A 25,333-nucleotide genomic window follows, 5' to 3' on the forward strand; every position below is an offset into this window, starting at 1 on the left:
CACTTTTTGGTTTTACGAGACAGGGTTTCTCTGTGTAGCCCTAGCTGTCCTGGAACTCACTCTGTAGACCAGGTTGGCCTCGAACTCAGAAATCCTCCTGCCTCTGCCTCCCGAGTTCTGGGATTAAAGGCATGCGCCACCACTGCCCGGCTCCATATCACTTTAAAAGGAAAAATGCGTGTTTCATTTCGTTCCAAAGATTAAAAAAAAAAAAAAAAAAAAAACAATCACGGTAAAGTGATAGCTAGAATCAGAGTGCCCTTCTGAGGCCACCAAGCAGGCCCTCCAGATCCTGCCCACCCCTTCTATCCTTCTAGCAAAGTGTGTGTTATATGGTCTTGTATCTTGTCTCTTCCAGGTTTCTGTTTGGAGATAGGCCCTTTTGGTGGGTGCATGAATCCGGGTTCTACACCCAGACTCCCGTCCAGATTCACCAGTTCCCTTCTTCTTGTGAGACTGGTCCAGGTGGGAAATGTTCCAGCTTCCTCCCATCCCTAGTGTGGTTAGGGTCCCGGTAAACATTTGCATATACTCCAGCTAGGGTGGTCCAAACAGGCCCAGCCTCTTAGTTCCTGGTCCAGCAAACAAACCCTGGGGAGATCAGGTTGAGCGATGTGGCTCATGTCAGCTGTTCACCTCATAAAGCCAGAGTCTTGGCATCGGGCAAGAGGGAATGATGGGCTGGTACTGGGGAAAGCTGCCTTTACATCTGAGGGGGGATGTCTTGAGGGGTCACCATGGGCTCCTGGGTTTCCGCTTGTGTTTTTTCACCATGAGCTTCTTTCTGGATCTCCTGGCAGGCAGCCCCTCTGGCCACTGCATGATCACAGGAGCGGCTCTTTGGCCCATAATGACAGCCATTTCTTCTCAGGTGGCTTCTCGGTCCCGCAGGTATGACCTTAGTATGGCCCACTAGTAGGAGCATTCTGGATTCTAAAATCTCCACAGCATGTTAGTTTGGAAGCTGGAGTTGTGGTGACCTGGGGGTGTTGGCTCAAACTCTTAAGGGTTTGGATGCTGAGGAAAGTCAAGCCCTGTTGGACGTCCCTTGAGCCACTTGTCTCTCTTCTTTTCAGCCCCTGGGTGAGAGTGATTCCTAGCCTGGCTTATTGTACCTTCCTATTGGCAGTCGGCCTATCTCGGGTCTTCCTCTTAGCACATTTCCCTCACCAAGTGTTGGCCGGCCTTATTGTTGGTAAGCAACTGGGGCAAAAGGGTGACCCCCAAGAGGGTGTCTTTGGCAATGGGAGGACCAGTCTAGGAACTTGTTAGCAGTCCCGACTTCTGTAGAGCCAACCTCAAGGTCCCCACCTCTGTCTTAGTTTGTTCTCCTGCTGAGATGAATTGCAGGTGAGGGGCTGGGTCATTTCCCCCAAACATCTTGAAACTGGTTTTGTCCCGTTCCCTTAGGTGCTGCCCTTGGCTGGCTAATGAGTCCCCGGGTGCCCATGGAGCGGGAACTTAGCTTTTATGGGTTGACTGCTCTGGCCCTCATGCTGGGCGCCAGCCTCATGTATTGGACTCTCTTTACACTGGGCCTAGATCTTTCCTGGTAAGTCCTACTTTAGAGTCTGGGCAGCCAGGCCCTGTCCTGTCTCACCTGTACCTAGGTGGTAGATCTCAGTTGACTATAGAAACATGCATTAACTGTTTCTAGACAGAGATATGGGGTCATAACACATGGGAGCAGCCCCCTTTGTGAGATGGCTACGAGCCAGTGGCTCTCTGGATCCCAGGCTCCCCTAGCAAAGACTCTTCCTCCCAACAGGTCCATCAACCTGGCTTCCAAGTGGTGTGAACGGCCCGAGTGGGTGCACATGGACAGTCGGCCCTTTGCCTCACTGAGCCGTGACTCGGGATCTGCCCTGGGTCTGGGCATTGCCCTCCACACTCCCTGCTATGCCCAGATACGGCGGGCACACCTAGGGAATGGCCAGAAAATAGCTTGCTTTGTGCTGGCCATGGGGCTGCTGGTCTTCCTGGAGTGGCTGGGCTACCCACCTCAGATCAGCCTCTTCTACATCTTCAACTTCCTCAAGTATACCCTCTGGCCGTGCCTGGTCTTGGCCCTCGTGCCCTGGGTGGTGCACACATTGAGTGCCCAGGAAGCACCGCCCATTCGCTCCTCTTGATGTGTTTTGCCTCCCTTGCCCCAAAGACAACACTCCTCGACCACCACACTCTAAGAGACAGCCCTTTTCCTGGGCTCGGAGCAGGCCCGCTCACCTTGAACTTCATTTCTGTCTCATGCTTTGCAGTCTTAGCTCCCTTCTAAAGAAGGACCTCTGTTTCCAGGAGGCTAAGCCATCCCCCAGGTCCCCACGAAGCAAAAGCAACAGGAGGCCTGGTGGGGAGGGGGAGCTGGGCTCCTGACGCTGACAGGCTGCTCGGGAAGACCCCAATAAATCCCTTGGAACTTGTGAATTTTTTTCTTGTCTGTGCTCACATCTCCACCGACCTCGCCTCTATAAGTACCAATGGAGCCTCCACCCCATTCCTGACTCTACAAAGACAAAAGTCAAAGGGGGCTGGAAGCTCAGCTGGGACCTATCCCGCCTCCTCCCCACCAAAGCCACAGCAGACAAGATGAGATATGGTAGTGACAGTTCACTGGAACCCAGCCTTCCCCACTAGGACAGATCTCCCTCCCTGGCCTCCAGCTTCTCAGACGGACTTCTGGTCCAAGAGTGGAGAAAGGGCAGCATTTTGGCTAGGAAAGGAGTGAGAGCTTTCACTCCCATTTGGGAGCCCACAGATCAGACATTATTCCCAGAAGGCACTGCCACAAACAAGTTTATTTACACGAAGAACTAACAGTGTGTTGGGATACAAAATACTTAACCAAAAATCCATGTCAGGGGAGACAAAGCAGGAGTGGGACAAGACCAGCCCACAGGGAGAGAGTGGGAGGCCTCTGGCTCAGTGCAAGGAGGATGCAGACAGCAAACACACAGCAAACTAATAGTGGTGGGACTTCCCAGCTCCCTCAGCCCTGTTCAGGCCCCATCCGGACAATATGGAAACAGATAGCTGAGCCCTGGGGATGTGGTATAGGGGAAGAAGAATTGGCCCCCTAGGAACCATTTTCCATCTTTGGTTTCCTACAGGCTAGACCACATTCACTGGAAGTCTGTGGGCTCCAGCCTCTGGACACAGGGCTACTGGAAAAGATGAACAGCTCCTAACAGCCTCCTGCTGAGAGCTGACTGATACCCCCACACACACCTCTGAGGGACAGGGGTGGCTTCTAGACAGGGTTCTGGCCCTGTCCATTCTAGAACTATATCTACCCTGTCTTTCATGATCCCCAGGTTTCAAAGCAAAAAGGCTCCAGAAGGGAGCTGGATCTTGATCCTTCTGCTTGCAGCAGGCTGATGAATGGAGAAAATCTGGCCCAGAACATCAGAGGGGCTTGCATGAACTTGAAGCCCCCACGCAGGATCTACCTTCTCCCCTCCTTATGCTGGCCCAGCACAAGACATAGAGTTTAATAGAAAAAAGTGGAGAACCTGCCTGCATACGCAGGTCCTCCTGGCCCCTCCTAACCCAGCTGCACACCACCCTGTACCCTCTGAGCTCCTAGGTTACCCAGGAGTAAGAGACAAGAAACCTGGCCACAAATCTAAGGCCCACATCCTGGGCACAAGTCTTGAGTGCTGAGGTCGGAGAGAAGGGTCTACAGAATGGTGAGGGGATAGAGAGGAAGGGGAAGTATGGGGTGGATGCCGACCTTGCCTCCACTCTGCATCTTAAATGGTAGTACATCATCCTGAGGGTGGAGAGGGGAAGATTTCAAATTAAGGCATTCCCCGAAAAGCCCACCAAAGCCCAGGCACCAATTACTGTTCCCATCTCAGGCAGCTCCAGAGTTGGCAGTACTGCCCGGAACACTGTCCATGGTAGAAGAGTAAGGGGAATTGAGTATGGGGTACAAAGTGGGTGCTGCACCCAATGCCCCATAGAAGGAATGGATTCGAAAGCTGACCCAGGGCCCGTGGAGTGGGAGGAGGGCTGAAACAGCTTGGAGGCGGGTAAGGCTGAGAGACCCACACAGCACACGTTTGTTGAATGTGTGACTTTTTGTTTTTAATAGAAAAAATAAACAAAATCACAATGATGAAGCCCAGAGGGATGGGGGCCAGGGTGTCACAGGGCAGGCTCCTGCTCCATGGGCTCCTCTGCTGGCCTGTGGGGACAAACACAGGGAGAGAGCACTGAGTAGAGAACATGATGGTAGGCCAGGGCAGAGGGATGGGACACGCAGCTGCTTACCTGGGGCTGTGCTCTTGAGTGGCAACAGCCTGGGCCTGCTCAGCCCCCACGGAAAGCAGGGCCATGGCGCTCACAGTCTCGGCCTCCTCTTTCTCACCTGTCTGAGCCTCCCGCAGCGAGCAGCCCAGACCAGCGGCAAACCTCTGTACGCAGCTCCAGTGTTTGCCTATGGCAAGAGGGACAGACAGGTTCAGGGAGAGCAGACTGATCCAGAAGTAGCCCACTCCCATAAGCTCTGCCTCAGCAGCAGGTTAAGAGCCCCTCTGCCTGTGCCCACGCACTCTGGATCTCGATGACTCTCTCTAGTGTGGCAACCGCATTGACGCTGGGCTTTTGCTGCAAGACTGCTTCATCCAAGGGCTGCAGCTGGCAGAGAAAGAAGAGCAGGCTTAGAGTGGGATGAGGAGCGATGCTTAGCTCTCTGACTGTCCCCATCCAGCCCAGCATTCCAGTGCTGGCAAGCACAGGCTTTTAGGAGGAAGCCCTGGTCAGAAAGCCTTCCCCGGCCAAGTGCTTTCAGACCTAGGTAAACCCCAAAGACCCCAGAGAAGCGGATGTCCCTGCTGACCCATCAGTCCCCACCTGGCTGTCCCACGCTCACCTCCACGCTGAGCAGAGCCGAGACACAGGCCTCAGAGGCATCACAGATGGCGGTCAAGTCGTGGCCTCCCTCCAGGGCCAACACCACCCGGCCCCCCGCCAGTGTCATGAGCTGCCTGGTCAAGTGCCCAAAACCTTTACACAGGAGTAAAGAGAGAAGGATGCATGGTAAATTGTATCGAAGAGAAAGAAAGAAGAAGAAACAAACAAACATCAAGAGACCAGACAAATAGCACAAAATGAGACAGCAACGGAAGTGAAACATCAGTGAACTTAATGGAGAACAGGCTAACATGGAATGTATCTGGATCCTCTCAGAGCATCCCGGGAAGATCAAGGCCAGAGAGCTTCAGTGGAAGATACTTTGTTGCTACTCCACTTCTACCTGGGGCCCACACCAGGGCTGGCAGAGGAGTGGGTAGAACTAGCAAGATGGCTCTAAGTCTTGCTCCCTGTCATGCTAACTCTTCTCTGTCTCCTGTACTTCAGTGTTCCACACCCTCCCAGACCCCTAGTAGGCTCACATCTGGCGGTGACAGAATAGCCACCCAGTGGAGACAGATGTCCTTCAACAGCATCAAACCCAGCGGAGACTAGGACGACGTCAGGTGAGAACTCCTGGGCAATGGGCATCACCACTGTCCTGTAAAGGGATGGCCCAAGCTGATGCCAGCAGAGGCCAGGCTGCGCCTCGCCACACTCTGTTCTCTATCGAGGCCATACCCCTCCACCGCCCCAACTGAGTGCCTGCTGCCCCTGCCAGCTCAGGGCCCCACCCCTCCTTTGGCCCTTCTCAGTCCCCACCTGAAGGCTGTCAGGTATTCCACATCTCCAATGGGGGGATCCACACCTCCTGTCCACGCCACATTTACGTTGTACCCCACACCTGGCCCTCCACCAACCTGGCGATAAGGTAGGAGAAGTTGCTATGACTGCCTGGCCACCCCGAACACTGCCCCAACCCTTGCCTCTTTTGACCACTGCTTTGCTCAGCTGGCAGTCAGACCTGTATGATCCTTCCACTGGGAAACCTCAGACGACAGGGGAACCAGTACCACGAACAGATTTCTGTGGTTTCCTGCCAGGTCCTAGCCGGTTACTTCCCCGGACACCAAACGGGGCCTAGGAACTGTACCTCTTCAGGAGCCCCAGAGCCTGGAAAGAAGTTCCCGTTGTCGTAGCGATGCAGGGAGATGTAGAGCACGGAGGGGTCGTTGTAGAATGCTTGCTGGGTGCCGTTGCCATGGTGAATGTCCTGATGAGGGACAGGGGAGGGTGCTTTGGGCGACAGTCTAAGCTCTAATCCAAAGCTCAGCATGCCAGCTCTTCCCCACCCACCCTACCATTAGCTCTGAAGACGAGCCCACCAGTGGCTCCGGGTCTGTGACACTGAATCCAGGCTCTACAGCCATGGGATGAATATGGTTTATCTCCCTGCAGAACCCATTCCACTGAAGTGCAAGGGAACCTCAGGCTGGTAAGAAATTTAACATAGGCAAATAAATTCTAAAGCAGGATCCAACATTGACACGAATTCCCTTTATTTCCAGACAGGATCTCACTAGATAGAGCAGGCTAGCCTTGAACTCTCGGTTCTCCTGCCTTGGCCTCCCGAGTGCGGCGATGATAACTGTACATCACATCTGAACACAGCAGTTTCTAAACCAAAATTGGGTCTCAAAAACTCTACCCTCGCTGACCAACTGCCTAGTGATGCCTGGAGCCAAGAGAGCAGTGTGTATGCTTTTCCCTCTGTGGAGGTTAAGGAACACCCACAGCCTCAGGAGCGGAGGAGGTGTGGCAGCCCAGCTAAGTAACCCACACAGTGTCCTCCTCGATAAGTAAGAGAAAGGGATGACTACTTTGCAGTGCTAGGGGTGGCTGTGAGCAGTGCGCAGTGTCAGGTTCCTGGCACACAGCAGGCCCTATGGAAAGGGCAGGGAGGAAAATGGGTTCTGGCAGTAGTGGGAGCATCTCTGTCCCCAATGCTCAAGGTAAGAAGACAGCTGGCTGTTGGAGGCTGCTAGTGGGAGCATAGGATAAATAAGGGTAAAAACTGGGGTCTCACGGGGAGGAGCCACCCTATCGGAATAAAGGGCCCTCCTGTTGCTGAAGCAGGAAGGATATTATCAATCTATATGAGGCCAAGGACTGGGTCCTAGTGCCACCCAGAAGTGCAGCGGGCTGCCCGAAGGCGGGACCCTTCTGAAGCCCTTCGCTGCTACAGTTCTGCCCTGCCCTGCCCAGGCACCCCAGCCCCACTGCCTACCCAGTCCACGATGAGGACCTTGCCCACGCTCAGCTTCTGCTGCAGGAGTTTCGCTGTGATGGCGACAGAGTTGAAGAAGCAGAATCCCCTGAGGGTGCGGGGAGGAGGAGAGAGCGGGGGCTCAGCTTGAGTCATGTGAAAGGCGGGAAAGATGGCGGAGGGCGAGGGTCAGGTCAGAGTGCTACTCACATGGCTGTGGACTCTTCAGCATGGTGTCCTGGGGGCCGGATGATAGCAAATCCATTCTGAAGTACAAGCAGAAGGACAGCAGTCAGGAAAGCCAGGGTAGACAGACTCAGGAGAGAAGCACAAGCCAGACAGTGATGGGAAAACAAATACACTTTTATAAACGCCAGCTGCAGGCCCCCCAGGCGAACAGCTGCCTCTCTCCTGCAGATAAACACAAGAGTCTCAGGCCTTAGTGCCTACTTGGTCCCTCATGACCCTCACACCACGGCTGTCCCTGCAGCTCCTTCCCATCTTAGCACTCAAGACGTAAATGTTGCAAAGGACAGAGTCGCCTATGTCCTTATATATCCTTACCTTGAGCTCTCCTGCAGCCACCTTGAAGGCCAGCTCCACCAGGCAGCCCACTGCCATTCGAACGGCACTAGAGGAGTGCATCTCGTTCCACACCGTGTCACTGTCCACCTGCAGGGGCAGGAGATCGGGCTTCAGTGTGCCCTCTGTAGGGGTGGGGGGAGGAATGGGAGTGGGCACCAGAGAGCAGGCCAGCAGCCACGGGAATGGGGGAGGAAGGGGCCAAGCTGGGAAAGCCATTTGCCACTCCCACTCCCAGAGATCCAACTCACCCCGATGCCCCCACAGGGCAGCATGGCATACATCTTCTGGCTGATGGGGCCTGCCGGGCAGAGAGACAGAAATGCTCTGAAAGGTGTCCCAGTTGCCAGTTGGCACGGACTGCATAGTCCATGCCAGCTTAGAGCCTCTAGCTCCTGTTCTGGGGAGATGACCTACCTCTAGAAGCAAATACATCACTTACAGCCATCAGGTCCACCCTTATGCCTGACGCCAGGCCCACAGTATGTTCAATCAGTACCCATGCTAATGACACCCACTCGGACCACTGCCTACTCTGGCTTGGTGGTCTCTAGGACTCTCACACTCGGACTTGGGGCACATGTGGGACCATGTCCCGTAGCTTACCAAGCAGCTTCTTGCTGTCCAGCTTCTGCCGGTTAAGGGGGCTGGTCCCATAGAGCAGGGTGTGGTACTCAGAGTGCACGGTCTGGATTTCATCCAGTGTGGCTTTACGACCCCGGATCCGCTGCCAGAGGAGGTCAAGAGAGGCCAGAGACTGTTGACAAGGCTCAGCTCTCTTGACAACTACAGCCCAATGCTCACAGAGCCAACTTCCTGGAGAACTAAGGGATTTGGAATAACTATGCCCTGACCCTTGAGAGACCCCCTCCTCTCTCATTCCAGAACTCTTCCCCAGGTTAGCTGGGGACCAGGAGAGAAGCAGACACAAGGGATAGAACTGAGGAAGTCTCAGAACAAGCTGGAGGGCTAGGGCGTGGGAGGGGCTTCGCTAGCAGGGAACCACTGAGAAGGCTGAAGGCAGGGGGCTCTCTCACCTCACACTTGCTGAGCAGGCCAGTTTCCTGCAGCCGGGACCAGATGCTCTGGATGCGGCCGGCGTGCTCTGGGTGCACGTGTGTGTTTCCGCACATACATTGATGCTTCAGCATGAACGTGTCATAGACCACACCTGAGCCACAGACCCTGGTGTCAGCCACAACTGTTCTGAACCCTTACCTTATCGCTGGCTATCCCAGCTACCCACTAACACCCACCTGGGTATCCTCTTTCCTCTCCTGAAATTCCACTTGTCAAACACAGCCTGGCTGCCGCTGGTCCCAATCCCTGCCCTCTGCATCCCCCTAGGGTATGTCCCTCCTTCCCCCAACATGTTGGCCCGGGCACTGTCCCCCACTGGCGAGATAAAGCCATCTGCTGCAAGTCTGTGTCCTATCAGAGCCCAGCCTGCGGCAACCTCTTGGGATTCTCCTGAGGCCTACTGTCAACCTTACGGGGGGCGGGGGGGGGGAAGGTGGACAGGAGGCTAGAAGAGCAAAAACTAAAAGAGACAGTGGGTTCCACCCAAGGCTCCAGGACGTGTGGGAAGATGGTGCAGAAGCAAACACCCTAGGCGGGGAGTGTGGGGCACCGAGGAGACAGTGCTGCCCCAGGGAGCAGGGTCAAGGCTGCCCACCCTCCTGCTGGCAAAGAAGCTACTGCTGCTCCCATGAAGAACTGTGGTACACAGGGAGAGGTGAAGACCCCTTTCCCCTCCGTGCAGTTTTGCTAAGGATCTGGGAGAAGAAAGCACGGCATCTGGGGCAGCTGGGGGAGGGGGTGGCTGTGGCATCTCTTAGCCCAAGTAGGTGCACGGGGAAAGGATAGGATGAGCAGCGTTAGGGCTTGCCTGTGGTGAAGAGGTGCTTCACCACAGTGGGTTGGTCTGTGGGGCTCTTCATGCTCCCAGGAGCAGCAGGTGAGGACTGGGTGCGGCCCAAGGCCTGATGAGGCACAGTGGCCAGGCTGAGGGGTGCCTGGTACACCTGGAGGGGCTGTAACTGCTGGGCATCTGCGAACAACTGGAAAGGAGTAGGAAGAGGCCTGTGTAAGGCTCAGTCTGGATGGGGCTGAGTACAGGGCCCTTTCAGCCTCCAGAGGGCCCCCAAGTCTCCTTCTTCCACCACCTCCTCCCACCTGCTCCCTCCAGGGACAGGAGATGCTCCAGGCTTGCCATCTCCTACACGATGACGGGAAAGATGGGGGATGTGATGAGTCACCCCAAATAGTAGCATTGAGGTAAGAGGCTGCGAGGGGCGGGGGTGGGAGGGGGCGGGATGAGTCAGGCCTGAGGGCTTGGGGCTGTGTCCGCAATGAATGGAGCGCACTAGGCTCAAGGCACACTGTAGTAACAGTGGGGGCGTGTGTGTACACATGCACGCAGAGACCAACGCACAACCAGCAACGCAGGCACAAACGCAGATACACACAGACCATGTGCACGCACACACGCACGCACGCACAAGCACAGTCACACAGTTAAAAGACAAGGGCAGTCACCAAGGGAGACTGACAGACAGGCACGGCTCAGGGACCACACAGGAGCCCCCTCCCACTCCCTCCTAGTCTCTCCACTCCTCTTTTCTTTAGAAAGCTGCTCAAGGCCTGGCAACTACACCACTGGGAACCAACAACCAAGAGTGGAAGTCAGAGACTGAGGAAAGACGGTAGGTGGGAGGTACCTTTTTGTAACCAGCACTGGACTCTTCTAAGTCAGGGCCCTCATCAGGACCACTCTCGCCATCCTCATCCTTGACCTGAATGCAGTCCTCCTCCTCTTCTTCCTCCTCCTCCTCCTCCTCCTCTTCTAGGTCTTCCTGGGTGCTCTCACTTTCTGTAGAGCCTTCCCGGGGCATGGTCAGGGCCCCCTCTCCCAGCAAGGCCTCCTGCTGTTCTGTCAGCTCCTCCTCTGTCTCCTCAGGGTGAGTGGTGGGCTGCCTTGACAGCTCCCCAGTTTTGGTAAGGATCTGATAGAGGAAAGCACACCGTCTGGGATGGGGGTGGCCATGGCAACCTTCAGCCCAGGTAGGTCTGCTCCCCTTCTCTCCCTCTCCCAGCCTGGCACCAGCCCGCACGATTCCATGTGCAGTGGAAACCTTGAAGCGCCCTGCTCCCCAGGCTTGGCCTCGCATGTCTTGCCAGCCTGGGTCACTCCTGGGTAGCCCAGGCCGTCGCCTATCTGCACGTACCTTGCCCAGCTGCATCTGCTGCTGCTTCTGCTTCTCTAGGAACTGCTGGTGCTGCTGCTGCATGACCAGCTGCTGCAGGGCCTGGGGACTCTGCGGCAGTGGGGAGGACTGAGTGCGGCTCAGAGGTCGGTGCCTCGGCAGCTTACCCACCGTCCTCATGCTGGTGGCCACACGTTCACCCGTCACCAATGGGGACTGCCCATGGAGTGGCACTACGGAGGCAGAAAAGGAGAGTAAGCGCTATTTGGGGGGGGGCACCCTGTCCCTGGGGCTGAGCCCCTTCCTCTCTCCTCCTTATAACCTTAAGAGTGAGCTCAGAGCCACTGGCACCAGCAAGCCTTCCTAGGGTCACCTCTCCATCCCTTTGGCTTGCCAGAGTACACAGGTAGTCCTGGGCTCACCATACACGGGAACAAAGACTAGCCTCTCCAACTGCAACAAGATATCCCTGCCGACAGACTTTGCAGATCCAACCAGGCTGAGAAGTTCTAGGCCAAGGAACCCCTAAGCACGTTGGTCGGTACTAAGGGCTGACTGCCTAATGCTGTCCGCTGTCAGTGCCATGGACCATATGTGGCTGAGCCCTGGAAGCATGGCCTAAATTGACATATGAAACACACATGGGATTCTGAAGCTCAGCATGAAACAAAAACAGAAACGGTAACAGTGTTCTAGATAGATGTCAAATAGATATTATTAATTCTACCCATTTCTTTAAGAAAAAAAAATGTTGCTGGGCTCAGGGGCACCCGCTTTTAATTCCAGCAAAGTGCAGGTAGATCTCCGAGTTAGAGGCTAGCCTGGTCTATGCAGGGAGTTTGAGGCCTGCCAGGGCTATATAATAAGACTGTGTCTCAAAAAAAAGGGGGGGGGGGAATAGACATACAGGTGTGTACGTATGTCTACATGCGCGTGGGTACAGCAGGGCATGTGGAGGTCAGAGGACAGCCTGGGATGACAGTCCTTGCCTTCCATCTTGTTTAACCCGGCATTCTTACTGTTTACTGTCATGCGTACCAGGCCAGCTGGTCTGGGAGCTCCTAAGGATTCCCCTATCTCTGCCTCCGTCTCACCGTGGGAGTCCTAGGGGTACAAACTTGGGCGGCTGTGTCTGGCTTTACATGAGCACTGGCTTTACATGAACTCAGGTCCCCACAACTGGCATGGCAATCACCTGACCCAGTAAGCTGCCTTCAAACCTTCTATAATTTTTTTTTTTTAATGTGGCTCCCAGAGAGTTTTAGGTCACAGGTATGGTTTGTAGCCAGGTGCCTATTTTGTGTCTGTAATCCCAGCCTGGATTACTAGAGGCTGGGGAAAGGAAATAGCCATGAGTTTTAGGCCAACCTGGGCTATACAGTGACACAATAACTCAAAACAAAGCAAACCAAAAACCTAACTAAATAAACCAAGTATGGTTTGCACTATTCCTTCTGGCCAGCTCTGCTCTGGGGTATGAATGAACTCGGTAACTGCGGCAAGTTCTGCCGACTGCCTGGCATACCAAACACTGGTACCTGATGCTTTCAGAATGTGGAAGAAATCACTGATATGGCTGATGGTTGTGGCAGGGCTGGAGAGTATCCCTGGCTCCTTTTCCCTAAGAGATAGGCCTGACTTGAGACCCTATGAGAGCCAAACACCCCTTCCCCGGCACACCGTTCACCTACTCACCTGCTATGAGCGTGCTCTGTTGCCGGGCCTGCTCCAGCAGCAAAACGTGCTGCAGCAGGGAAGCGTGCCCATGGGGGCTTGTGTCGCCCTCCAGTGCCACTCCCAGCAGGCAGCCAGGGATGGAGGATGTGCTCATGAACTTGCCGGTCAGTGTGCTGCCCTGCCGCAGGGACTGAAGGGCCTGCCTCTCAGCCTCCTGCTGTGTTGACAGCTTCGGGGAGGCCTGGTGAAGTTGGAGGGTGATGACAGATAAGGCACAGACTGATACTGCCCGTCTTGCCAACTCTGGACCAGCATCCCTCAGGTACTCTCTGCCCTCCCACCAGATCAGGTCGAGCTGTCTCGGCTCCCTTGGGGCCTCGGTAAGGTCAATGTCCTAACTAGGATTCATGCCCTGTACTTACGGTGAGGTGCGAGTTGGTGACAGTGACAGTGGCCTGCAGCCCTAGGGAGATGTTGGGTAGAGAAGGAGACGTGTAGAGGCTGAACTGGTTTGGGGAACTGTCCAGAGGGAGGGCCCGGTGCTGAGGGATCATCTAGAGAAATCGGGAGAGAAGACCATGAAGAGAGAGACAGCCAAGGAGGGCAGCCTAGACCAAGGCCAAGGACTCTGATTGGTCTCTCACTCCCGGACCTGAGCCCCAAGCAAGGGTGACAGAGATCAGAGCCCTTCAGGAGCCTGTGGGCCAAATCTCTTTTCAGGCAACACATCCAGGCAAGAACCCTCCAAATGTACACAGAGGCATCTTGGCTGAGCACTCAAGTCCAGAAAAGAGCCAAACTCCTCCTTCCAAAAGAAATCAAGTGCCTCTGTGTCCCCTACCCCACCCCCAGGGCCTGGGTCAGTCCTGTACCTCAGTGGGGATGTTGGGGACTGAGCCAGTAAAGCCGTTCTCAGCGATGGTGCTGTGGGAACTGTTGGGAGAGCTGGGGCCAGAGCCGGGCGCACTGTTACACACGGACGACACTACAGGAGAAGCGGCTGTCACCTGGGCCTGCTTTGAGCCACCCCTCCTCCCAGCCCTTCACCGTTAGGACAGGAGAGATCTTACCCCCAGGCCCCGTGCCTGTGATCTCAACTGCTCTCTTCTTAAAAGTACTAATAACAGTGCCGTCCTTCCGACGCAGGAGGGGACTGCTTCTCCTCTCCGCTACCTTCTGTTTTAGCCTCGAACGTACTTTTAAGTTGGGTTCCGAGGCTGGAGAAGAGAGTGGCAGGGTTCAGGATTCATCTACACAGAAACCTGAGGCCCAGCCCAGCCCGGTCCAGGGCAACTCTGAGCAGCAGCAGCAGCAGTGCTGCCTTTGCCCACCTCTACCCTAGAAGCCTCATTCCCGGGAGCCAGGACTCACATACCCGTTTTACGGAGGGGAAAGTCATCACGGCTGTCATAGGGCCCAAGCAAAGGCAATTTGTAGGAGGGAGGCGTCCCAGGAGGGCCGCTCTGGGGAGGGGAACTCTGGTCCAAAGAAGCGTGGTGGGCTCCCCTGGGGTGGGGTGGAAGCAGATCCAGGTCACTGTGGACCCCTGACCACTTGCCCCACCCCCGCCCTGCCACCTGGTAGCTAGCTGTTTGGCTTGGAAGATTTTGTTTTTATATTTTGGTTTTTTTTTTTTGAAACAAGGTCTCATGTAGCCCAGGCTGGCCTCAGATTTGCTACGTTGTCCAGGCTAGCACTTGAACCCATATCCCTTCTGCCTCTATCTCCTGAGTTCTGTAACTATAGACATATGTTACCACACCCAGCATAGCAAAGTAGAGCTATGGAAGGGCTGCATGAGTGGAAACTCCTCAGGGAACTAAGGCTGGACATTACAGAGAGAAACATGGACCCTGAGAAGGGGAAGAAGAGAAGTGGGATGGGGAGCTCCCCTCCTAGAATAGACTACAGAACTATGGTTGCAAGGCAGGGTTCCCCTATAACCAGGCAGCCCCTGAGCAGGACCCTTCTGTCCACCCTTGTCCCCCAGAGCCATTACCAGCATTTGGGATGCTGTGGGAGGGAATGGTTGAGGCCGCCGGGCGTGGGCTCCTTTGACTTGGACAACAGGAATTCCTGGAGCCTCAGCTTTACCTCGGTGCTGGCGATGGCACCTACGGGACAGGGCACAGCTGAGCCTGGTGCCTGGAGCCGGGGCTGCGGAGGCGCGGCGGGGCCGAGGAGCCGCCCATGGGCCTTACTCTCTTTGCTCTTTTCCTTGTTGCGCAGGATGAGCAGCTGCTGCTCCAGCCGCTGTTTCTCCAGCTCCTCCTGCCGCTGCTGCTCCCGCTGCCGCTGCTGCTCCAGCTCCTGCTGCCTCTTAGCCGCCAGCATCTCCTGCTGCTGCTGCGGTGGGTGCGGGAGGGAGGGAGGGAGGGAGAGAGAGAGGGAGGGCAGAGGCGGGGTGAGCTGGGCCCAGGCAGGGTTGCTTGGGCCCCTTGTGGCCCCTGAGCTCCCCTGGCTCACCTTGAGGTGCTTCTGCAGCTGGACCTCGTGCTGCCGCGTCAGGTGGTCATGCTGCTTCTGGAACTCGGCAAACAGGAGCTGCTTCTGGAGCTGCTGCTGCTGCTTGAGGACCAGGAGCTCTTGCTGCAGCTGCTGCTCCCGGAGCGCAGGGTCCATGGGACCCGCCAGAGCCCCCCGAAGCTCCACGGGGCTGGGGCTACCTCCGCCTCCACCTCCCATGGAACTAGGCATGGCTCCTGGCAGCACAGGCTTCACCTCCACTGTGGGCACAAAACACACAAGGTTTCAGTGGGTCCAGCCCCAGACTGCTCTAGGCCAGGACAGCCTGGTCTCAGAGCCCAGGAGACTACCCGACAGGTCCACTAGACCCTGGATTCTACATTCCACTTTCTTTAGGTGAAACTGAAGCCACGAACTTCAATAAGAAACTCTGCAACAGGGCTGCAGGTAGGGCCAGCCCAGCATGCACAAAGGCCTTGGGTCCGAGGGGGAAAACAAACAAACAAACATACGCATGCATGGGTGTGAAAAGTGGCTGCCACGCTGACAGTCAGTGCCAGGCATTTTATATGTATGGCCCATTCATTAAACTGCACAGGAACACACCAGTTTGATTCTATTATTATTACCCGTTTCACAGATAAGGAAACTGAGGCAGAGAGAGTTTTGAGTAACTTGACCAGACACAGCCAGGTGACTGAAGAACCACAATATGAATCAAATACACTTTCACTCACTGTCCCCTGCCTTGTCCCCACCTAAGAGAGAAGCAGAGATCGAATCTGTGGGGACCTTCCAGTCAGCCTGTCCTCTGTGGGTCTCTCAGTCTCATCTCAGCCAGGGCAAAAGAGGCAGGTTGGCAAAGGGGGAAATGCGGCAGGCATGAGGGGCGCAATGGGAACAGGAGGGCTCAGGGAAAGGAGGTGCAGGGCCGCACCACGCCAGGGACAAGATGGGACTGGGAGTCAGCCTGGCTTCCTCTGTTGGATTATCTCCTTTCAACAGTTTTATTGTAATTACCCTGAAAATGCCGCTATATATAGAGTAAGCCAAACCGCAGCTGTTGCGGGGAGGGGGGAGAGAATGGGCGTGCAGGGAGGAGGGAGGAGGAGACAGGAAAGGAAAGGGAATCAGACAGGAAGAAGAGTGATGGGGGGGGGCGCATAGTGGGGCCTGGAGCTGTGGCAAGGACCTCAGTCTCCCAACCAGGGGAGCTCCCCCTGAAAAGAGAAACGTGGTCCAGGGTGTTTCTGAGGTCCTCATGGACACTGGGCCGCAGAACGGGGAAAGGTTCCAACTGGCTTATGGGAAGGTTGGGTCTTGACCTGTTGATCTCCGTGCACTGCCCTCTGGCCACTGAATGTCATTCCACATCACTGCCCACTAGTTGCCAGGGCAACCAGGCAAACACCATACCAGCAGGGAGCCCCAAGCCCAACCCATACCCCACAAAGCCACCCACAGCTAACAGGAAGGGGAAGGCAGGATACCAGCGCCTGGGAAGGAGGAAGCGAGAGAGGCTGTACCACCGGCTCATCATCTTTCTTCTCTACTTCTCCAAAGAAAAATCCTACGTTCCCTAACTCTAGCCTGGGGAAGCTACACAGGGATAGGAAGATGGTCCCCCAGCAAAGTGCCCACTGCATCCCAGGCAGTGAGAAGACAGAACCCTGATATCCTGATGGTTGCCAGTGCTCAGGGCTCTTCCCATCCCCACTCCCCTACACCTGAGCCTACATCAAGAGTGGGAAGGGTATGTGATGGTGGCGACTAAAAGAGAGACCAGACCCAGGCCGCCCCCTCCCCTTAAGTGAGTCCTCAGAGAAGACAGCACTGAAGGGCATCACCAGGCCAGGGGCAAGCCACGCCAGCTTTATGTCTAATATGCCTGGGAGACCCACTAGAAAGGAGTGTGTGTGTGTGTGTGTGTGTGTGTGTGTGTGTGTGTGTGTGTATGCATGCCCATGTGTGTGTGCAGAGCCCGAGCAAGATGTCTCTCAGTACCCACTCCTCCCCCAACAGAGGCTAAGCACATTCCTCTGTGGTTTCTCTGTCAGCCACACTGACGACTCTGTGGCCACCAGGCCAGAGCCACATCTGCAGGAGTAGCCAGATGTGGCCAAAAGGGTGGAGTCAAGCACACAGACATACACAATGCTCCCCCACCCCCACCCCCACCCCCAGGCACACAGTCTCTCACTTTCCCTCTATCCCATGCCCTGTTCCAGCACCCACATGAAGGGTGCTCTGCACCAGAGTAAAAAGCAGGGTAGCAATGACGGAGCTGCTGGCCTGCCTCTAGCCTCCCCAGCCCCTGAAGCAATCAGCAAAGCCCTAAGATGTCTGGAGGGCTATCGGTTCCTAGCCAAAGGTGGCTTGGTCCTGAAACTGAGCACTCCAGCAAAAAGTGGACTGGCTTCTACCTAGTGCTCTTTGCAGTGCTAGATGCTAGCCCATCAGTCCAGGAAAGGGCAAGAGTCTAAAAGATCCTGGATCCCAGCAGATAACTCTGCCCCAAATTGGAATGGTGATGGGCAAGGCTATCTTCTTTGACAGGAACCTTACAGAAAAACTAGGGGCTCATGTAAGACTCTCCCACTACTAGCACTGCTGAGATGCCTGGCTATGTGTTGCAGTGGGTGCCACAGCCCCATTGGTATACACATGGCAGGAGAGCCAGAGGGCTCTGCCACACAGCCTTGTTCCCATACAAGCAGGAATCGGGAGGAGAATGTTAATTTGGGCCAGCATACAGTTTGCCAGGTAGCAACCTGGCTCCTTTCAGGATGGAAGCCAGGGAAGAAAGGAAATGGGGTCCCCAAAATGCAGTCTGCCTGGCACAGAACCTAGAGCCTGACTGTCCTGGCATCCCCTTAAGGATCAGTGCCCTCTGTCAGCTTGGCAAGAACAGAGCAGGTGACAGCAGCTGCCATTCAAAGCATTAGGAAGGGGAAGTGGGTGTGTCAGGACAGGAAGAGGCTCTTGGCTGCCTCCTGGTGGACCTAGGAAGGTTGGAGAACTTTGGGAAAGACGAAAGGGTTGGCAGAAGGGCATGTGCCATTCACTAAGATGACTGAGAGCTCAGGTTAGCAAAGACCCCTGAAAGGCCAAGATCATGTGGGACAGCAAGGCCCTGGGTCCTTAGTTCACCTGTCCCCATCCCCACCCCAGGCCTCCTGCTGACCTGCATAGAACAGACAGAGCCAATGCCAGGAACTTCCTGTGGAGAGGTTACCAAGGTTCTAGGGACAGGCACTGGCCACCTACCCTGGGGACTCAGACCCTTGCTCCCTCCAGGGAGTGGCAGCCTTAAGAGTGAACTGATCCATGCTGTCTCCATGCTGAAGGCCCAGTACAAGCAGCCGGGGGGGGGGGGCATGGGGGGGGCAGTGCTATCTGCCCAGCCATCAGAGTGGCCCTGCCCATACCAAGCTCTGGCTCAGAAGGAACAGATCTGCCTATCTCGTGGGTATAACCAGGCAGAGCCCACACTTTCCTGACACTTCCTTCTCACCCAGTGGGCCCCTTCTTCCCATGAACCCCATCGGCCCAGGAGGTTCTACAGCACAAGAGATGCCCAGGTCCCTCAGAAGGAGGGACAAATGGGGAAACTATGCCCACTGCCAGTTTGGACTTAGTCTAAGACTGAAGGGGTGAACTGGAGATTGTACACTATCATTCTAGATACTCAAGAGGCTGAGGCCATAGGACTGTGAGTTGAAAGCCAGAAATCAGTAACTCAGTGAGATCCTGCTTCAAAAAGAAAATAATACTTTAATCCCAGCACTAGGGAGGCAGAGGCAGGTGGATCTCTGTGAGTTCAAGGCCAGCCTGGTCTACAGAGTGAGTTCCAGGACAGCCAGGGCTACACAGAGAAACCCTGTCTCAAAACAACAACAACAACAATAATAATGATAATAATGACAAAACCTACAAGCAGCCATGGTGGCTTATGCCAGCATTCAGAAAACTGAAGCAAGAAAACTACAGTAGATTCTAGGCCAGCCTGGGGTACAGAGCAAAACCATAGTGAGCTTCCGTCTAGCCTGGGCTACAGAGTAAAATCCCTTTCAACAAACAACAAGATCATGAAATTCAGTGAAAACAGAAGATCCCAGACAAAGGGATGTGGTCTCTGGGCAGAAAGAGGCTATGGGTCACAAGGAACAGGTTTTGACTACCTTTGGGAACCAGGGCTCAAAATAAACAGATCTAGCCCTAGCTACCCCAGAACAACGGGGGAGGGGGGTTGCTCCTGCTCCAAACAGTCTACAAGTCTACAAGGCATACACTTCCCTCCCTCAGAGACATCACAAATCAGAAGTCCAGGAAAAAAACCCTGACCGGCCGCGAATGCGTGTCTTTTACTCCACTGGGGAACCTTGCAGCAGTCCAGGGTTTGAACACATCTAGAAGGCCCGAGATGCTTCGTGTCTATCTTGAAAGACCCTTCTCCACGAGCCACTAAACACCCGGGACTGAAACAAGACCTATGCAGACAGCATCTGCCTCAGTGGAGCTGCTTTGCCTGGAGGGTACAGGGCCAAAGGGTCCTCTGAGACCATCTGTTTCAGCCCTCAGTGACAGGCTTTAGAACCACACTCCACAGAGAGAGGACTGTGCAGAAGACCCCCACAGGCTAAGGAGCAGCAGAGCTGGGATCTGAACTCAGGTGACCCGGCTCCCGGCCTGGGTAGGATGTTCCTAAGTCTGGCTCCACGGTGGGATGTCATTCCAGACAGCACAGGTGGAGGAAAGCCCACCCAAGAAGACAGCACACCGCACCAGTGTCCCAGGTAGCCTAGGCCTGCCTCGCCAACAACCAGCAGCTTCTTTAAATGTCTAATTACCTTGTCCGTCCCTCAGAGACGGGGGAAAAAAAGGCTCCCGTCCCTGTCTTGGCCTTGAGTGGATTTGGAAGGAGGCGGGGAACACACTTCACACTCCTCTGCCCATGACGCTGGCCGATGACCCCTCCCCACCGAGGACGGTTTCCCATGATCTATTTCTGTGCTCTTACGTGACTAGAGAGGATGATTGAGGCTCAACAGGTTCTACCGCAATTCAGACGGCATTTCCACATGTGCAGGCTCGGCATGACTCTCACCTAGCAATTTGCACGACTCGTCGAGCAAGCGAACACCATCATGTAATGGTTACGAGTGAGGGCTTTGGGAGAGATGGCACAGGCTCAAGGCAGCACTACTTGCCAGTCAAGGCTCCAGGCGCCTCCCCAGGCTTCGCACAAGCATCTGCAAAATGGAAGCGGAGCACCTACCTCCCAGGTTGCCAAGCCCAAGAAAATGCGTGCTGGGGAACTTGGCACAGGGCCTGGGGAGATGGCAGAGGAGCTTGTCAGGGCTACTATTAATGGCTCCTGGAGAGAGAGAGAGAGAGAGAGAGTGTGTGTGTGTGTGTGTGTGTGTGTGTGTGTGTGTGTGTGTTTGCGCGCACATGTGTGCGTGTTCTGGTTTTGGCAACCTAGCAAAATCTATAGATACTACTCAGAATGTTTCCATGGGCTCAGAATATACCCCAGTGGTAAAATGCTTACCTAATGCATGAGGCTCTGTGTATGATCACCAGCACCAAAATAATAATAATAATGACAACAGTCACAACCATAATAATACGTCTCAAGTTCACAAAATGGCCAGCTGTGGTGGTATATGCCTATAACCCTAGTACTCAGTGTCGGGCTGGGGTCAATCCGAGCTCACTGCCAGACCCCGTCTCAAAAGATCAAAAACACCTCTGCTGAGTTCAAAGCCAGCCTTATCTACATAGCAAGTTTCAGGCTAGACAGAACTACATAGTCAGACCCTGTCCAAGAAATAAAATGATAAAACAAAACAAACAAACAAACACACACACACACACACAGTCAAATAGGATGACATTAGGAAGGCTGAGGCATGACAATCCCCAAGTTTAAGTAAGTTCGGTAAATTCAAGGTCAGCTTGGACTACACTGAGACTCTCTCCCTCTCTCTCTCTCTCCTTCTCTCTCTCTCCTCACGCACACGCACACACACACACACACACACACACGCACACGCACATGCACACACACATGCACATGCGCACACACACAAGCACACAAACCGGAGAGATTGCTCATTACTTATGATCACTGTCTACTTTTCTAGAGGACCCAGGTTCACTAGCAGTTCACCACCATCTGTAACTCCAGCCCTGGGAGCGCCAATGTTCTCTTCTGGCCTCCTCAGGCACCAAGGCATGCACATGGTCCACAGACATAGAAAGCAGGCAAACCAATCATAAACATAAATGAGTTTCAATTACAAATAAATAAACAAACAAACAAATAAAGTGCTTGTTGGTTTAACCAAAAGTAAAAGCTCACAAAATCAAATGTTTAGGATTATGTAAGGCCAACTTCACAGATCACTTAAGCTCTGTAGATGCTAGGCTCAGACTCCTGCCACAGTGAGGCCTTAACTGTCATTTATGTTGTCTGAAGGTCACTCTGTGGACTTGTACCATCAGAGCCTTTCCTATAGGCTGTACCATGACCAGCAGCTAGGTCCCACTGAAAGAGAAAAGGTCCTGGGAGTGGCGTACCCTCAGCTCTAGTGCCCAAAGGCCACCTCCCTGGCTTCACTGCCTGATTTTTACAGCTCAAATCTCAGTAGTGGGGTCCCTTCCATCCCCCCCCCAAATCACCCGGAACAAATAAGCACACTCCCTGGTCCCTGCTCTCCAGGCCCCCAGCTCTGAGCGGGTCTGATACTTTCCCATCCCTGACCTCACTGTCCCCCACTCTAGGTGACACCTGTGCCCAAGGCTATTCTCTATCCTCCTGGGGCAAGGTGCTGGGAGACCCTCAGCCCTTCCTCCAGCGAGACAGAAGCAACGTGAAACTGACCTCAGAGACCCTCAGAGTGTCAGAAAGGAAAAGGCCCAGGAGCTCGGCAACTCAACGCCCCCAGCTGCAGGAGGAGAAAGTGAGGCCACAGAGGGAGCTTGTCCAAGGTCACCTGAAAAGGAGGCAGAGGAGCCAGTGCTTAATCTAGACTCTCCTGGCTCTCTCTGCCCCGCTCCCTACAAAGCAAAAGGGGAAACCCTGGAGGCTGGCACCAAATATAGCGAGAGATTCGACAAGGAGCCCTGAGGGTCGGGCAACCTAAATGAAGGCACCTGGGTGGCACTAGCATACCAGAGCCCGAAGGTGGAAGGGAGACGGGGACAAGTGGCAGGGGGGAGCTTGGAAAGCTGGAGGTGGGCTGAGACTCTGAAAGACCTTACAGGGATGCAGAATCCAGGTAGGGGCCTCAAGGTGTCCCTGGGATCAGCGCTGATCCTAGGTGGCTATCTAGAAGAGTGCCACCTCCCCACCATCCCAAGAATATCTGGGCACAAAAGCTGCAGGCAATTAAAGGGCACACTAACCATGCAAAACCGGCAGTTATTGCTCCTACCTGGGAGTGGGGGGTGGGGGTGGGGGTGGCAAGGGCCCCAGGGCCGATCTTGCTTGCATTCTCCATGCACAGCCCGGGCTTCACTGTCCAGCAAGGCACCCTGTCCGCCTGGCTGCTTGCCATTATCCCCCAACGAGTTTAGACACCTGCTCCTGGCATCTCAAAACATCCTCTCTCCAGACTGCCAGGCTGCCGGGAGCTGCATTTATTTGCCTGTCTAAGATAACAGCCGCCCGCCTGCCCTCTGCATAGACCCTTCTCCCACCAGGGCCTTCCACGAAACACGAGAGGCAGCCTACTCTCTCACATGCTGTACATCGGAACTGCCAAAGGAGGAGTTTAAACGTTGCTTCCCCCAGCTGTCCTGCAGACTGGGAACCTGCCTTCCACCACATCTCCTTGGCAATTCTGTTGCCATTCAAAGCCAGAGAACCACTGTCTCACAGTCCCTGGACTGCCTGCACTCATTCCTGTTGACAATCTGACAGCTGTTACAGCTGTGTGTGGACACGGTTAATCTGACTTCCTGTCTGGCAGCTGTGCAGAGGGGAAGGGACAGCTGAGGGTCTCAAAAACAAGATGAGGTAGCAGGCCATGGGGGCAGGAGAGGCTGTCTGCATGGGAGAGCATTTTTTACTCTGTTCTTAGGCGCTCACCTTCTTTTGAGCCAAAGCGCCTGCAGGGAGAAAGATAATTGACCAAGTGGTTTCAAGTATTTGTGGGGGGAGGCTACTCCTGGACACCCCAGAAGTGGGGCCAGAATGAGCCCTACTCTCTAGGAGTACAAATTTTGGAGGTGCAGGCGGGCCTCCCACATAAGGTTGTACAGGCTGGATACTGCAGATGGGTACCCTACTGAAGGGACAAACTGGAGTTTGTCCAGCCCATGCTCTGGTTGCTAAGCCATCGACACTAGCTCTGAGGACACACCCACCCAGACAAAGGACTATTCTTAAAGGAATGTGAGAGAAAGCTTTTGTGTAGGTTAACAATGGTCCCCACACTGACAGACCTGAGTTCAAATCTAAGCGTCTACTTATTCAATGCTCTGGGTAAGTTCTTTCACATCTCTAACCCTGCTCCACTATGGGATGTGGGTAATTAACATCCTTCCTAAAAGAGACCAGTAAGGAAAGTCCCCGGTATCCCTGTCGCCCCGTGGATTACAATGTTAGTTCCACTCAAGTCCTGCCCTTCCTACCTTCCTGGCATCCCCACACCTACACATTCCTGACGCACAGCCATGCTCGGAATGGCCTCAGGAGCCTAAATAGGAACAGTCAGGGAAAGCCCCGGCAGCAAACCTGAACCCCGTGGGACTTCCCAACATCCAGAGCACTCCTTCCTGGCACAAACCAGACTCAGGCCTCCCTCGGCTGGCAGAGAAGCCTCCTCTGCCATTCCTTCCCCCAGGATCCAAGGTCTCGGCTCAACCAGAAATGAACAAGAGGACATCGGAACCCCACTCTGGCCCACTGGGAATGCTGCAGTGGAACTAAAGATCCCAGGACCCTCAAGCTAGGGCCGAGCCTGATATATGGAGGTGCACACGGGGCAGTGACAAGGTAACTAGACAGAGACACCCCTAGTCACCCACAGTGGAAGGGGAATTGGCCCCTTTCCCCTTCCTTAAGCAAGAGCCAAGTGAGTGTCTCTCTCCCTCTTGAGCTCACTCACCCTTAGGTGTTCACTGTAGCTATCTCTATCCAGCCACCAGGTCAAGCCCCAGACTAGCACCCAGGCATCCTGCCAGAAGGCGGGGGATCTCCACCTCTGCATCCAACACTCATTCATCTAAGTACCACCCACTATGCTAGGTGTGTGTGTGTGTGTGTGTGTGTGTGTGTGTGTGTGTGTGTGTGTGTGTGTTGGGGGGGGGGTATTAGCAGTCAACAAGACAGCAGAGGAAGCAAAAGCTGCCCGGGAGTAAGAGTTCCTAGGACCTGCTGCTACAAAGGACAGAGAGGCAGCATCTTGGAAGGCCCCTTGGGCAGGGACACCAGCAACACCATCTGAGAAAGCACCCCTGGAAACCGGCTTTGTCAGCTGTAGGCTTCTGTCTCTTGTCTGGAGACTGCTCAAGAAATTGGAAGGAGAGGATGTGTGGTGAAGGGAAAAGGGCTGCAGGGAAACACCGGGCTTCTGGGCCCTCATGGCCATGTTTATCTAGGGAGGATTTTTTTTTTAACCCAAAGGTTAAAGTGTTTCTATTTGAAACGACTATTTACATTCCAGAGTCCAAAAAAAAAGGCAGCCAAGCTCCAGGCCTATATCTGTCCCCAGCCGCGTCACAGACACAGCATCAGAACTGCTCAGGGGAACATTCTTAGCCCTCTCCCTGAGCTGCTGGGGTGACTCACACCTCCCTCCTGCCAGCAGGGACTGCGCCACACTCAGAAGGCCAGGTTGGAAGGGGGGTTGGGGGGAGAGCTGGAGATCTAGAGAGAAGGATTGGCTGGGGTATATCCAGGGATAGAAGAACACGGTCCCAAACTTTCAGGGTTTCTAGGGTCTAAACCAAAGAAGAGTAAACAAGAGGGAACCTGGGGCCAACTGGCAGCTCAGTGCAGAGTGGGTGACCCGGCTAGAAGCCACACTAGGCGATGCTCTGCAGATAGTCCTTAATCTCCCAGGAGACCATGTGAATGTGCAGAGGCCACAGTTTGACAGTTAAGGACAGGGGCTATAGCTCCATTAGTCCTGAGCAAACATCGGCCTTTTGGGCTCCATCCCGGGGACTTGGTAAGCACACGGCAGGGCTGGTCTCCACGACTATGCCCTATACTAGGATACTGAATGGACATCCCTATCCACGTCCAAGCGGACAGCAAATCACATGC

The 25,333-nt window shown here is 54.6% G+C and overlaps 2 protein-coding genes across 11 annotated transcripts in view; one reads left to right on the top strand and one right to left on the bottom strand.

Annotated features, from left to right (window-relative positions):
- G6pc3 (glucose-6-phosphatase catalytic subunit 3) overlaps window positions 1–2,424 on the top strand; it is a 4,419-nt gene extending 1,995 nt beyond the window's left edge. The window contains exons 2-6 of the mRNA XM_021213212.1: window positions 359–465; window positions 801–891; window positions 1,077–1,195; window positions 1,411–1,552; window positions 1,769–2,424. Coding sequence (XP_021068871.1) covers window positions 359–465; window positions 801–891; window positions 1,077–1,195; window positions 1,411–1,552; window positions 1,769–2,132 — 823 coding nt within the window. The 3' untranslated portion in view covers window positions 2,133–2,424. The remainder of the gene's footprint in view (window positions 1–358; window positions 466–800; window positions 892–1,076; window positions 1,196–1,410; window positions 1,553–1,768) is intronic.
- Window positions 2,425–4,064: 1,640 nt separating this feature from the next.
- Hdac5 (histone deacetylase 5) overlaps window positions 4,065–25,333 on the bottom strand; it is a 34,782-nt gene continuing 13,513 nt past the window's right edge. For 3 of the 10 annotated variants that reach the window (XM_021213394.1, XM_021213393.1, XM_029545610.1), the window contains 24 exons: window positions 15,052–15,311; window positions 14,787–14,931; window positions 14,585–14,699; window positions 13,961–14,091; window positions 13,656–13,802; window positions 13,458–13,570; window positions 13,008–13,139; window positions 12,604–12,826; window positions 10,930–11,141; window positions 10,423–10,707; window positions 9,591–9,762; window positions 8,740–8,873; window positions 8,309–8,429; window positions 7,954–8,003; window positions 7,685–7,792; window positions 7,331–7,386; window positions 7,142–7,229; window positions 6,008–6,127; window positions 5,677–5,774; window positions 5,397–5,515; window positions 4,874–5,007; window positions 4,554–4,638; window positions 4,273–4,438; window positions 4,065–4,186 (listed from right to left, as the gene is read on the bottom strand). In XM_021213394.1, coding sequence (XP_021069053.1) covers window positions 4,147–4,186; window positions 4,273–4,438; window positions 4,554–4,638; window positions 4,874–5,007; window positions 5,397–5,515; window positions 5,677–5,774; window positions 6,008–6,127; window positions 7,142–7,229; window positions 7,331–7,386; window positions 7,685–7,792; window positions 7,954–8,003; window positions 8,309–8,429; window positions 8,740–8,873; window positions 9,591–9,762; window positions 10,423–10,707; window positions 10,930–11,141; window positions 12,604–12,826; window positions 13,008–13,139; window positions 13,458–13,570; window positions 13,656–13,802; window positions 13,961–14,091; window positions 14,585–14,699; window positions 14,787–14,931; window positions 15,052–15,311 — 3,254 coding nt within the window. In that variant the 3' untranslated portion in view covers window positions 4,065–4,146. The other 7 variants (XM_021213396.1, XM_029545611.1, XM_029545608.1 and 4 more) reach the window with 5 other exon arrangements.

This window comes from Mus pahari, chromosome 14, assembly GCF_900095145.1.
Source record: "Mus pahari chromosome 14, PAHARI_EIJ_v1.1, whole genome shotgun sequence".
Classification (NCBI taxonomy): Eukaryota; Metazoa; Chordata; class Mammalia; order Rodentia; family Muridae; genus Mus; species Mus pahari.